This window comes from Bos indicus, chromosome 13, assembly GCF_029378745.1.
Source record: "Bos indicus isolate NIAB-ARS_2022 breed Sahiwal x Tharparkar chromosome 13, NIAB-ARS_B.indTharparkar_mat_pri_1.0, whole genome shotgun sequence".
Taxonomy (NCBI): Eukaryota; Metazoa; Chordata; class Mammalia; order Artiodactyla; family Bovidae; genus Bos; species Bos indicus.
The window spans coordinates 20,740,134-20,754,565 of record NC_091772.1 but is presented as its reverse complement, the minus strand read 5'-3'; the positions used below and the strand labels follow the sequence as shown (position 1 = coordinate 20,754,565).

Genomic DNA, 14,432 nt, shown 5'->3' with positions numbered 1-14,432 from the left:
CCTTCAGGTCAGAAAAGCCTTCAAGTGATGTTCCAATTTTCTACTATCTTAAAATCAATCAAAATTATTTAAATGTCTTTACTCTCCTAGACTAGCTTCCCAGGTGACAGAGTGGTAAAGAATATGCCTGCCAATGAAGGAGATGCAAGCGATGTGGGTTGCATCCCTGAGTCAGGAAGATCTCCTGGAGAAGGGAATGGCAACCCACTCCAGTATTCTTGCCTGGGAAATGCCATGGACAGAGGAGCCTGGTGGGCTACAGTCCATGGGGTCACAAATAGTCAGACACGGCTGAGTAACTGAGCACACACCTAGAACTTAGCAACTGGACAAAAACAACAACAGAACTCCCCCAGACCAGGCTTAATAATGCCATTTTACCTCTCAAGAAAAATATTTATGATCAGATCTCTTAGACTTCTCTGCTTCTCCCCCCCCTCCCCCATCTTCCAGTGGGGGGGGGGGGAATCAGATATCAAGTTCAAGTTTTTGTTTTTTTTAACTACTTTTGATTGCATGTGGTGATAGGTCCATGTACTTTAGCAAAAGCTCTTCTTCAAGGAGAGCTTATTATAGCTTTAAAACTTGTATCATACAAGAAAATATATTTTTCTAAGGCATTTTCTTTCCTTTCCCAACTACAGGATCCTCCTATTTATTTGCCAGTGGGAATTTAAAAAATATATAGAAGTCACCACAAGCTGGGAACCCTTACTATCCTTGGCTCACTGACATGGCAACTTTCCTGAGGATAAAGATAGGCTGTTGCTATGATTATTATCTTATAGATGATGGGCAGAGACTTAATCCTAAGAACAGTTAGATGGTACATACACTGAAGCTGACTTTCAAAGTTTCAACTTTTTATATAACAACTTTTCTTTCACCTATTTTTTATTTCTCAAGCTCTAAAGTACTCCAAAAATAAAATTGTGCTAAGCATTCTCCCTAGATACTTCTTGGTTCACCAGCACACGTTATCATAAGGGTTGTTTTTGTTATTCTATCCACAGATTATGTTAATGATCATTTTCATCAAGAGTTAATTTTTTAAATGATAGGTTTGAAGTCCTTTTTAACTTTGTGACAAAACATCAAGTTGTAATTTAAATGTACTGTGATGCAGATTTTTCACTACTGACCGACGTGTTACATGTAGCGAGCACAGTGAATAGTGTCAGAAAAGACTGGACAGTGCCTTGCAGAATACTGGTGAGCTCATGGATCAAGTATCAGTCAACACTGCCTCAGATGTATACCTCCAATTGGTTCTGATTAATACACTAGATCAGTTCTCCACGGTTAACTTCTTATAATGTGGGAGACAGAATCCTGAAAAGTCTATTATTATTATATGACATAGTATCTGAAACCAATTTATTTGCACTTTTTTCTTGTACAGTCCCAAAACCAGAGGAATGATACTGCTCACTTCCAATAATTCATAATCTCCATATACATGTACTGAAACATAATCCACCACTGATGTTCAGGATATTAAAATAATCCTTAGTATTAGAAGATAAATAACACAACTTTCTACTTAGGGTAGTAACTCATTCAACATTTAATGAATATTAATTACCCATCTTGTGAAAAGCAGTATTGTAGCACCATACTTTTTAAAACGCATCTTTAACCATAATATAAGCTCAACAAAATCTCACAATTTTCTTTTTACAATGCCTTTGTTGAAGAAGGATTTGGAAATTACAGAAAGTTTCAAAGTACATGAAAGTTCACTGGACTGGTTTACGTGGCACAGCTGATAATAACTAAAAGATGCTTGACACTTGAATGCTACAACATATATACATAAAGTTAAACCTATTTTTGTTTGTGAAATTTCTCCAATTATCTGAAAAGTTTGCAGCCCTACAGAAAGGGCAGGGAGATGTTTCAGCCCCTCCACCCACCTCATACCACGTCAAATTGAATGAAATATATCAAATAGATTCTTGGGCAGTAGACTGCCAAATACTACTGAAAAAAAAATGTGATGAAAATATAGTTACAAAATGCTACAAATTGTGTCTCATCCATGTAACAAAGGAAAATGTATTAGGCCATCTAATGAGAGTATTCAGCTTTAGAAGTCTGTGAAGGTCCTAGAAAAGAGAAGGAAAAAAACTGGATATGATGAGAATGACACAAAAAGAAAAAGGGACAGGTGAAATGATAGAACTCAGGAGAAAAAGAATGCCTTGTCAATGTTCGAGTATCTTGGTAATAAGAAGTCTGATACTTGAGGATCAACTATGAAGTCACTTCACACTTCTAGAGCCTATTGTACAAGATGAAGTACAGAAAGAGAAAGACAAATATCATATATTGATGTATATATATATATATGGAATCTAGAAAGATGGTAACTGATGAACCTATCTGCGGGGCAGCAACGGAGAGGCGGTCATAGAGAACAGGCTTGTGGACACAGAGGGAAGAAGAGGGTGGGCCAAATGGAGAGACTAGCCCTGAAACACATACATTATGTGTGTAAAATTAGATAGCCGGTGGACATTTGCTGTATAATACATGGAGCTCAGATCTGGTGCTCTGTGACAACCTAGAGGGCTGGGATGGAGTGGAGGGTGGGAAGGAGATTCAAGAGGGAGAGGACATATGTATACCTATGGCAGACTCATGTTGATATATGGCAGAAACCAATGCAATATTGTAAAGCAATTATTCTCCAATTAAAAATAATGAATTTTAAAAAAAAGAACAAAAGAAAATGCTTCTGAAAGACGGTTAGTGGCACCTGATAAGTACAAGTGACAAACTTCCGTTGAAGAATGAACCTGACTGATGTCACACAGAGGTTTCAACTCAATTTACCCAAAGCCATCTGAGCAAAAGGAAACTTGATTGGAGGCTTTTACTGTCCTTTCCAATGTCAGGATTCCTGCCATTATTGTCAAATGTCTCCCATTTCTACAATGACTGCTGTTTACCCCTACAATTTCTTTATTCCTACCTGTAAATAAATTTCTCACAATAGAAATTCTCAGTGTCTCAAGTATTTTTTGCATGTGTAGAGAACTGTTTTAAATTATAGTTTTTTTTTTTTTTACTCACTAGCATTACCACTACAGCTTTCACTCTGCCCAATGCACTATTTTTTTCCACTTATATGACTCATTTGGCTTATTTAATCAGCAATTACCAATCTTTTAAAACTGTATCTACTGTAACAGAACAAGTAATTTGCTTCCATCATATTTATAGCTTTAAGGATACAGAGATTAAAAGTCCAGAGCAGATCACATCAACACTTCAGTGTAGAGTTAATAAGATGGAATCCCCAATACATTATGACACCATAGTTTCTTTTAACATATTTTCATGAATTTTAAAAATCTTATGAAGTTTTTACAAACTACCACCATGACTTTTGTACATGACAATATCTCTGAAACCAATTTCTTGGTACATTTTTTAAAGGTATACCAAATAAACAAGGTCCTACTGTATAGCACAGGAAACTACATTCAGTATCTTTTACTAAACCATAATGGAAAAGAAAAACATAAACTCCACCTCAGAGGAAAAAAAAATAAAAGTGTAGCAAATAAAGGCAAGTTAAAGAATACCTTCAGTCTACATATAACTAAGAAATAGAAAAACAAATTGCCAAGAATAGAAATTTCATTTATTAATGAATTTGAAAATAATACAAATTTCTTCTCACCTTATCATTGGACAGTCCTACTCTGAGAACACTGTTTTCCATAGCGTAATAGAATCGAAGATGGCAGCTCCTGCCCAGACAGTGACACACGGAGCTATTCAGATAAGCCCTGCTGTCTAAATGGTTAAGAGTAGAAGCTTGCTTAGCCCCTATCCATAGACAGTAACCTGAAAAATAAAGGGGGGAAAAGCAACTTAGAAAAAAAACCCAGCTGTTTCTGTTTGAACAAAATTATCGTGTTTCTGGAATTTTCAAAATCAAGTTTGAAACACAAGTATTTTATTTAAAAGAATAGGATTTTTTTTTAAATGACATCAACTACAAATTATAGATTTTCACTTTCGTATTTTCTTTTTTTTTTTTTTGATGTGGACCATTTTTAAAGTCTTTATTGAATTTGTTCCAATATTGTTTTCTGCTTTGGTTTTTTCAGCCATGAGACATATGGGATCTTAGCTGCCTGACCAGGGGTAGAACCCTCACCCCCTGCATTGGAAGATAAAGTCTTAACCATTGGACCACCGGGGAAGTGCTGCCGTATTTGATTTCTAAAATGCATTGTAATTTCATCCTAATTCCTGAAATCAAAGTTTTATACCATCCTCAATATGAATGTTCTTATAAAAAGAAATCTATTGATATAAAATCTCTGTGCCACCAAATGATCATTTAAATGTCACAATGCAATCTTTCTTTAATCAAAAATTCCTCATCTTTCTTCCCAGAATTATTTTCCCTTTTGATTATTTTTTCTATTCTTCACAGGAAAACCTTTATCATTTAAGGGAATGTAATTTAAACTGCCTCTTTCTGACCAAACTATGTTGAAGCACCAGATACTTACAATCCCACTAAATTACATGGATGGGTTTTGTAGTACATAAAAATATTGTCAATCAATTTTTCCCATCTGATTCTTAAAACTAATTTGGATTTGTTTAATTCAGTAATACATATAATGCAGAAATACAAAGCTATTTCTATATTTTCATAACTTTAATTTTCAAAAATAAGGTCTTTTGAATGCTCTATTTCCTTGTAAGATAGCAAATATTCCTACAGCTTCAAAAATAAACTATGAATTTAGTGAAGCTCTGATTGACTTTAATCAAAATAGTACAATAAATTAATACTTTGCCTCTGACCTATACACAAGGAAATGATAAATGACATAAAAATACAGTTTTATAAAAGCAGAGACAGAATAAGCACAAGAGAAAACATTTCAAAAGATAAGGAAAAATAGATATGATGAACAGAGCTGAAACCATAGAACTCTCAGACTTGAGACCAGACACAGGCTGTAATAGCTAGAATTTCAACTACTTCAAATGCTGCACAGTCCTGAATGAACAGAGTCTAATTCTCTTAATGAAGTTAGAGATTAGGGCTGGGAATCTTGCTTATAAACTGAGATGGGAAATATGTTTACCCTCATTGCTGTGGCTAGGGCTAAGTGACAGAATGTGGAAAACATATGAGACCCTAAAACAGGAATGTTACTCACATAAGGTTCTGGGTTGCTGAGTAATACCACAATAAAACAGCTGAACAAGAAGGCAAGAACAAAGAAAAAGAGCTGTAAAGAATAAAGGTAGTAGAGAAAGAGAACAAATCTCATTGAAAAAGAGCCTGCAAGTTTTCCTGTTTCTGGACAACTATGTAAAGAGTTTGGGAGTTGCTACTCCCGTCCACTCAGCAAGAAAATATATGAAATGAAAATCAACAACTCCTCTTATACCCCTAAGAAAATTGAGATCAGGGTACAAACCACTGGGCAGGAATTGGTGACACAAGCAGAAATAGAGAATCACAACACACAAGACCAGAATCCCAAGAACACAAGCTTCTGTGGGAATCAGTGCTGGGGTGGAGAAATCTGGACTGTATGAATGAACTGCTAGAGGCTCAGTGTGAACACACTTAAGAGCTGAAAACTCCAGACAGTCCCATCTTAGGGAGGACCCCATTCTGTTTTACCTCCAGGAGCCCTACCAGATTCTCACAGTAAGAGTTAGAGCAAAATCCCTTTTTGCCTACAGTTGAGACATTACTTTGCCAACAAAGGTCCGTCTAGTCAAGGCTATGGTTTTCCTGTGGTCATGTACAGATGTGAGAGTTGGACTGTGAAGAAGGCTGAGTGCCAAAGAATTGATGCTTTTGAACTGTGGTGTTGGAGAAGACTCTTGAGAGTCCCTTGGACTGCAAGGAGATCCAACCAGTCCATTCTAAAGGAGATCAGCCCTGGGATTTCTTTGGAAGGACTGATGATAAAGCTGAAACTCCAGTACTTTGGCCACCTCATGCGAAGAGTTGACTCATTGGAAAAGACTCTGATGCTGGGAGGGATTGGGGGCAGGAGGAGAAGGGGACGACAGAGGATGAGATGTCTGGATGGCATCACTGACTCGATGGACATGAGTCTGAGTGAACTCTGGGAGTTGGTGACGGACAGGGAGGCCTAGCGTGCTTTGATTCATGGGTTTGCAAACAGTCGGACATGACTGAGTGACTGAACTGAACTGAGGGAGAAGAGAAGGCAACGGCAACCCACTCTAGTACTCTTGCCTGGAAAATCCCATGGATGGAGGAGCCTGGTAGTCTGAAGTCCATGGGGTTGCAAAGAGTCAGACACGACTGAGCAACTTCACTTTCACTTTTCATTTTCCTGCATTGGAGAAGGAAATGGCAACCCACTCCACTGTTCTTGCGTGGAGAATCCCAGGGATGGGGGAGCCTGGTGGGCTGCTGTCTATGGGGTCTCACAGAGTTGGACACGACTGAAGTGACTTAGCAGCAGCAGCAGGGGAATAGATGGTTGCATGGCACCACTGACTCAATGGACATGAGTTTGAGCAAGCTCCAGGAGATGGTGAAGGACAGGGAAGCCTGGCGTGCTGCAGTCCGTGGGGTTGCAAAGAGTCAGACACGACCGAGCAACTGAACAACAACAACAACAAGGGGAAAGGGGGCTTCCCAGGTGGCTCAGTGGGTAAAGAACCTGCCTGCAAACGCGGAAGACCCTGGAGATATAGGCTCAATTCCTGGGTTGGGAAGATCCCCCGAAAGAGGGCACGGCAACCCACTCCAGTATTCTTGCCTAGAGAATCCTGTGGACAGAGGAGCCTGGTGGGCTACAGTCCATAGGTCGCAAAGAGTCAGACAGGACTGAAGCAGCTGAGCACAGCACAGAGGAAAAGGAAAGTACTCATTTTGAAATATACCTGGCCTCTCCTGTTATTCTGAACAAGGCTTTCACTCAAACTATTTGCCGCCACCACCATATAACTGACTGCGGTTGAGATCAGGGAGAAGTGAAATATCAAATCCATTAGGTTCTAACCTTCCACATGAAGTGAGGCAAATATCCAGACCCAGTCCCCTCTGGCATTCCTGTCTCACCTGATGTAAGGGAGGAAGATTTGTGAAGGTTTTAGAGCAAAAGTACCATTTCTCTCAAAGACTGAGATTGACTCATGGGACTATAGGATGCTTCCCTTCCTCTCACAAGTTATCACCACATCAAAAGTGGTCTTGTAAAATAACAAGGGCATGTTATTAAAAGAACAGCAGGCCTCAGACCTTATTTCAGAAGACATCTCTAGGGAAACACAAAGACAACGGTGGGACAAAAACAAAAATATCAGATACAATTTTCATCTCAGACATTAAAAGCTATCACCATCAGTAAACAGAGCCTAATCTATAGCTGGAAAAATATAAAAACTCATATTATATACCTATTTATCTTAATTCCAATATGCTTGGCTTTCACAAAAAAATTACAAGGCGTACTAAAAGGCAAAAATATATAGTTTGAAGAGAAAGAAAAAGCATCAGAACTAGGCCCATAAATGACAGGGATATTATAATAAGACTGAAAATTTTTTAAAATTAGGATTAATAAGTTAAGAGTTCTAACAGAAAAAGTAGAAAACATGCAAAAAGGATAATATAGGCAGAGAGTGTAGAATGTTAGGAATAAAAAACACTAGAACAGAAATGAAGAATGCCTTCAAAGAACTCATTAATAGACTGACTCAACTGAGGAATGAATCTGAGCTTAAGAATACAATAGGAACTTCCAAAACTGAAAAGCAAACAGTGGGAAATAAAGGAGCAATTCTATAATTCTATCTAAGAACTCTGGGAAAACTACAAAAGATGCAACATATGCATAATGGGAGTATGAGAAGAAGAGAGACAGGAAGAAAACCAATATTTGAAGTAATAATGACTGAGAGTTTTCCCCCAAATCAATGTCAGACAGACACCAAAGTGCAGATCCTAGAAGCTCAGGCAACACAAAACGACAGCTACGCAAATTATTATATTAAAAACTGCAGACAAAGACAAGCAAAAATTTTGAAATACTCCAGACTTGCTTTGTAAGAAATGCTAAAAGGCATTCTTCAGAGAGAAGGAAAATGACGCAGGTCAGAAATTCTGATCTACATAAAGAAAGGAATAGTGTTAGAGAAGGAATAAATGAATCTAAAACAAAACATTTTATTTTCAGCTTGCTTAGTTGATCAAAAAATAATATTCCTGTTGATCAAAAAAAATATTCCTGTTGTTCACAACAGGAATAGTCTTAATGTATTTGCTAATTAAGTGAAATGAATTACATCAATAATATGAGAGAATTGAGGGAAGAATTAGGAGTATTTTATTTTAATAAGTTCCTTGCACTACCCATGAAAAGTATAGAGTTATTTGAAAATAGATTCGTTGTAAATGCATTTTTATGAGTCTAGAGCAAACACTAAAAAAGTAAAAATGGAAGTATAATTGATATGATTTTTCTTTGCTACCTTCATCATCACTGCTTTGATGTTGTTGAGGTGCATTTTCTAACACAGGAATTTCTCTTGCTTTTGTGCGCATCCAGGAAGTTTGCCCAGCAGTTGCTTCTGATACCCAGTCACACATGTCAAATGCAAATCCACAGGCTTGACACACTGAAGAGAGGAGAGAAAGATGCTGGCAGACTATCACAGTCTACTGGAGTGGCTGCTTAACAAGGGCTAGAGCTGCAATCAAGGCTAAGCATATATACACACACAAATACACAAATTCATACCTATAAGCCTTAGAGTGAACTCTTCTTTTTAAAAGTTCTTAATTTGATCCAGACAGGCATCTTCCCAAATGAGAACCATTACCATACTTCCATTGTGGTTTTTTTTTCATAAGAAATACCAGACTTTACCTACTTTATGGAATTCAGTTAGCTTAAACCACTTACTATTCATAATCACATTAAAATTTTAAAGAAGATACATTGTATTTAATTTCATGATTTTTAGAGCAACTGTTTTTCAAAACATTACCTTAACTTGATATATTTACTATCTTCCACTTTTTTAATAAACCACACACTTCCAATTACAATCCAGCTAAAACCCCAATGATACTCCTGGTAAAACGAGAACATTGATGACAACAGAGCTTGTCAAGTGAGTACCCCTACTAGCAGTTTGATATTTCTGTTGGGGTCCGAGTCTCATGGATGGCAGGCAGGCATCTCATTTTTACACTTACACCTCAATCCTTCATCTGTAGAATCAAATCTGCAGAGACTTCTATCTGGATGGCATAGTTCCTTCTCGGTATTTGATGCCTCTTGACATGGCAAAATGTCATCTGTTAAATGTAAAGATTGGCAAAAAGTGAGCTGTGGTATCACTAGAAAGGATCATGGATTTCTCAAAAGGTTAACCTTTGTTCTACAGAGACTGCTGAACCCAACTCTTCTCTATGGCAGCATCACACCATTATATAGACAAAGAAACAAATTCAGGAAGAGAAGAGAAGAGAGAATAAAACAACCATGCCAGTACTTCTAAATTTTAATCAGATCTCTGTGGTGATTTCTAAGACCCCAAGCCAAATCATCTAGGTCTCCAGTGAAGTAGGTTACATGCCTTAATGTGGAAACAAAGAGACTGTCATTAGGCTGATAACTGTACATGTATCAAATACAACATATGGTACCCTCTTTACCTGGGTCCGTCCTGGATTTACTTTCCTTGCAGCTCTTTCAAATGGAGCCTATTTCCTCCCACTCCCCCCACCCCCATAGTCCTCCCAACACAGGACTTGAAGTTGGTGGAATTGTCCTTTTATCTCCTGCTTCCACAGATAATTCTCACTCAGCACAAAAAGAGGCAAGAATATACCGTGAAGGAAATACAGACTTTCCAATAAGTAGTGCTGGGAAAGCTACACAGCTACATGTAAAAGAATGAAATTAGAACATTCTCTAATATCATAGACAAAAATAAAGTCAAAATAAAGACCTGATTGCAAGACCAGATACAATAAAACTCCTAGAGGAAACACAGGCAGAACACTCTTTGATATAAATCACAGGAATGATCCATCTCCTAAAGTAAAGGAAGTAAAAGCAAAAATAAACAAATGGGACCTAATTAAAATTTTAATTAATTAAGCTTTTGTACAGCAAAAGAGACCATGGGAATGGGAAAAAAACATTTGCAAATGATTACTGATAAGGGCTTAATGTCCAAAATATATAAACAGCAACACAACTTAACATCAAAAAACCAACCAAACAAACAAATGACCAGATAAAAATGGGGGAAAGAAATGAATAGACACTTTTATCAAAAGGGAAATGCAGATGACCAACAGGTCATGAAAAGATGCCCAACATCACTAATCGTCAGGGAAATGCAAATCAAAACCACAATTAGGTATCACCATACACTAGTCAGAATGACTGCCATCAGAAAGAACACGGATAACAAATGTTGGCAAGGGTGTGGTGAGAAGGGAACCCTCGTACACTTTTGGTGGGAATGGAAACTGATACAGCCACTGTGTAAAGCAGAATGGAGATTTCTCACCTGCCTAAATATTTGACTTCTGAATCTTTTGACATCAAATGATATCCCTCTCTGCCTGTGCCAGCTTGTCATCATCATCTATGGACACTGGTGTACCACCAGAACATGTTAAAGCTAAATCAAGCAGTGAGTCAGATCTTGGTTCCTCTGCTCAAGATCATCACACGGGCTTCTGTCCTACAGGAAGTAGATGTAAAATTCCTTTGCACGATCCTCACACAAACCAGGCTTACTTTTGCCTCAGGACTTCTACATTTACACATGGCTTCCTTCCAATATACACATGGCTAGTTCCTTCAACTTATTTTCTGAGAAAAAAAAAAATATATATATATATATACACATTCTCCAAGTGACCATGCGTGATCTATTTAAAACTTTAAGACAGCTGGAGTCTTCCCTGAGCGGGGCAGCCTTCCGGGAGCATGATCTGCACTCTCCTGAGAGCTGTGCGGTGCACGGAGAGGCTGCATGGTTTAAAAAAAAAAAAAAAAGACTTTAAAACTCTACTTAAAACTTCATTTCCCCCTTACCTGGGCACTCTCATCTCAATTTTCTGCTGTTTTGTTGTATCTATAACACATGTCATCACTTGACATAAAATACATTTTTCTATTTACTTGTTTAATTTCATTCACTGTCTGATTAAAATATAAATTCCATGAACTCAGGGATTACTGCTTTTTTTTTTTTTAACTGCTTCTCCCATGCATCTAGAAAAATTCTTGATATAACATAGATGTTCAATATGTACCTGTTTAATGAATGGATAAATAAATGACCTAAGACCTATTCAATGAAATCTTTTAAAATAGTGCAAACTCTATATAAATTGTTTGTATTTTTATTGGAAATAAAATTGAATCAATTGGTTATGAAAATGATCTATGCATAACATCCTTAATCTGGTTTCTCATAATGGAAGCTAACAAATGATGAATATGCAAAGCTTCTTGGACATAAGATTCAAGGAAAATAAAACTGTATATGCAATTAAAGGAGTGTGGGCAATAATGAAGCGAAGATTGAGCAATAACAATTACTGTGAAACAATTAAAACGGTAATTTTTGTAGATTCATATAAGAGCTACAAATCTTCTACCCCTAGAGCTCCATAATTAAATATTTGCCATAGTTCAATTAGATGTTGTATATTATCTCTAATTTTTTACTATTTGTACAAAACAATACCCACAAAAGTGCTATAAACAAAAATAGCAAAACAGTGAAGTACAAATTGCATGGAATTAAAAAAAATGTTTTTTGACGTGGATCATTTTTAAAGTCTTTGTTGAATTTGTTACAACATTGCTTCTGTTGTTTATATTTTGGGTTTTTGGCCAGGAGGCAGGTGGGATGGATCTTAGCTCCCTACCAGGGATAAAACGTGCACCCCCTACAGGAGAAGGCAGTGTCAATCACTGAACCACCAGAGAATTCTCATGCATGGAATTTAAAATGCAGCTTGTATCAGTTGGTATTAAATATCTTTCACCAATGTTAGCCACTTTTACTACCTTTAGTCCCCCAAATGGAATTCGCAACCACAAAATCAATGACATGTGGGAGGGGTACAATAAATTGTCCATCAATTAATCTCCTGAACAGCTTTTTGTTTTAGTGTATTCTATTTCAGAGCTCAAAGCTATTTAAAGATGTCATCTATATTTATATTCATATTCAATTTTCTCCCTCTCCAGCCTCTCTCTCTTTAATTCTTATATTGCACCACAATCCAGCTGTAGAAAATTATCTTTGGCATTTTAAAATTCTCCATCAATGATGTATAATCAGCAGGATGAAGCTTTGTCAACAATTTCAAAGTCTGTACTGATGAAGCCACATGTGCAAAGCCTGCCATCCTTCAAATCTTATCTTGTACAAACAGGTTACATGAAATTGACCAGACTCCCTCAGATGGTACAGAATGAAATCCAAGCCTCAAGGCTGCTGCTGCAAAAGTTATAATTGACATCTACTTTTGACTCCAGGGGCTTTTGACAATTTCTCTATCAGTTTTCTTAAATCAGTAATGAATTCCAATGAATAGTCATTAGATCTTAAAAGGTAGCTAGAAATTAATAAGATAAAAAGGTAACTAGCTAAATAATGCTTATTTAACTGGATAATATATAAGCATTATTCAGGTTTTCATCAAGAGATAACTTGTATACTTGGAATGTTTATAAATGAGACTAAGGCAAAATCCTGGCAAACCAACCTAAAAATATTCACAGAATATTCACGATATTCTGATTGTGAGCTATATCATGCAATCTTTATAAGAATACATAGTGATTTGTTCAAGAATCAATGTTATTTAAGAATCAGTGATTAAGCATATTCTTATTTAGTCACAAACACTGATCTTTTTTCATATTTTCTATTTTGGTAAAGCCTAAACAGATCTTCCTTATAATAAACGCACAGTGAATACCCCTGTCTTGGAAGGGCAGTGGTTAGATACTGTTGCATGGAAGTAACGCAATGGAAGCATGGAAGTAATCTAAAATATTTCTTTAATGTTATAAAAAGAATTTAGTTTTATTGTCCAACTTGAAAGCCTTCAGAAACCATGATAATACCTGTATCTATCACTTTATTTATAGAGTTGTTTATACTTCTATAGTAAAAAATAGAAACTGTTTGTTTGTTTTCCTAATGATAATAGTACACATGATAATCTATGTGGTGAAATAAAATATAAGAACAAGAGAAAATCTATCTAGTGGATTTCTCATGATCAGAATTTTCCCAATTGTAAAAAGTTACTATTTCTTTTTAATTTAAAAAAAAATTAAACAATTATACATTTCTGGTATTTATTTCTGTGTGTTTTGACAAACATAGAGCCATGGTCTGAAAATCCATCGATATCTCATTTAGTCAGTCAGGGCTCTCCCTAGTTGCTCTGATGGGCTGAACTGTACCCACCACCACCAATTCATAGGTTCAAGTCCAAACACTCAGTAGCTCAGAATGTGACCATATTTGGAGATAGGGTCTGTAAAGAGGTAATTAAGGGAAAGTGTGGCCATGATGGCGGGCTCTAGTCCAATATGATTGGTGTCCTTAAAACAAGAGGCATTTAGCACATGGACACAAAGAGAAAGAAGACTATATGAAGACCAAGGAGAAGACAGTCATCCACAAGCAAGGGGAAAAAAATGCAAGAAAAACAAACTTGGTGACCCCTCGATCCTGGATTTCCAGCCTTCTGAATCATGAGAAATGAAATTTCTGTTGCTTTAAGCCATCTGTTTGTGCATTCTTAGTCTCTTCAGTCACATCTGACTCTGTGCAACCCTATGGACTGTAGCCTGCCAAGTTCTTCTGTCCATTGGATTCTCCAGGCAAGAATACTGGAGTGGGTTGTCATACCCTCCTCCATGGGATTTTCCTGACCCAGGGATCAAACCTGTGTCTCCTATGTCTCCTGCTTTGGCAAGCAGGTTCTTTACCACTAGTACCACCTTAAGCCATCCAGTCTGTGATATTTTTTTTTTTTTAACTACTGCCTTAGAAAACATGCACTCCCCCTGGGGTAATTAAGGCAGGTATCTAGTGACCCAGAGTATGAAAGCCTAAAGAGGTGGCTGTCGGTTTGAAAAATACACTGTAAGGCGAGCTGGTTTACTGTCTCTAGGAATTGGTTCACTCTGGAAGAGACGGACCCTCTGTGATCAGCAAGACACCGGGTATCAAAGCATCAAAACAGAGAAAATAAAAACACGGTAATAGAATTGTTCCCTTGTCTCAAAAGAAAAAAAAAATCTGAACAAATTTTTGAAAGCACACTAGTCTGAAGAAGAAAATAGAGAAGTCTTGTCAGGAAACCTATATATCTTAAACAGAACCATTTCTATAAA

General features: G+C 37.0%; 1 protein-coding gene across 1 annotated transcript in view; it reads right to left on the bottom strand.

Annotated features, from left to right (window-relative positions):
* The window catches only part of MALRD1 (MAM and LDL receptor class A domain containing 1), a 553,710-nt gene that overhangs the window by 506,039 nt on the left and 33,239 nt on the right, over positions 1-14,432 (bottom strand). Inside the window, exons 6-8 of the mRNA XM_019971898.2 lie at positions 9,236-9,337; positions 8,506-8,652; positions 3,692-3,858 (exon numbers count right to left, since the gene is read on the bottom strand). Of these exons, the coding sequence (XP_019827457.2) occupies positions 3,692-3,858; positions 8,506-8,652; positions 9,236-9,337 (416 nt within the window). The remainder of the gene's footprint in view (positions 1-3,691; positions 3,859-8,505; positions 8,653-9,235; positions 9,338-14,432) is intronic.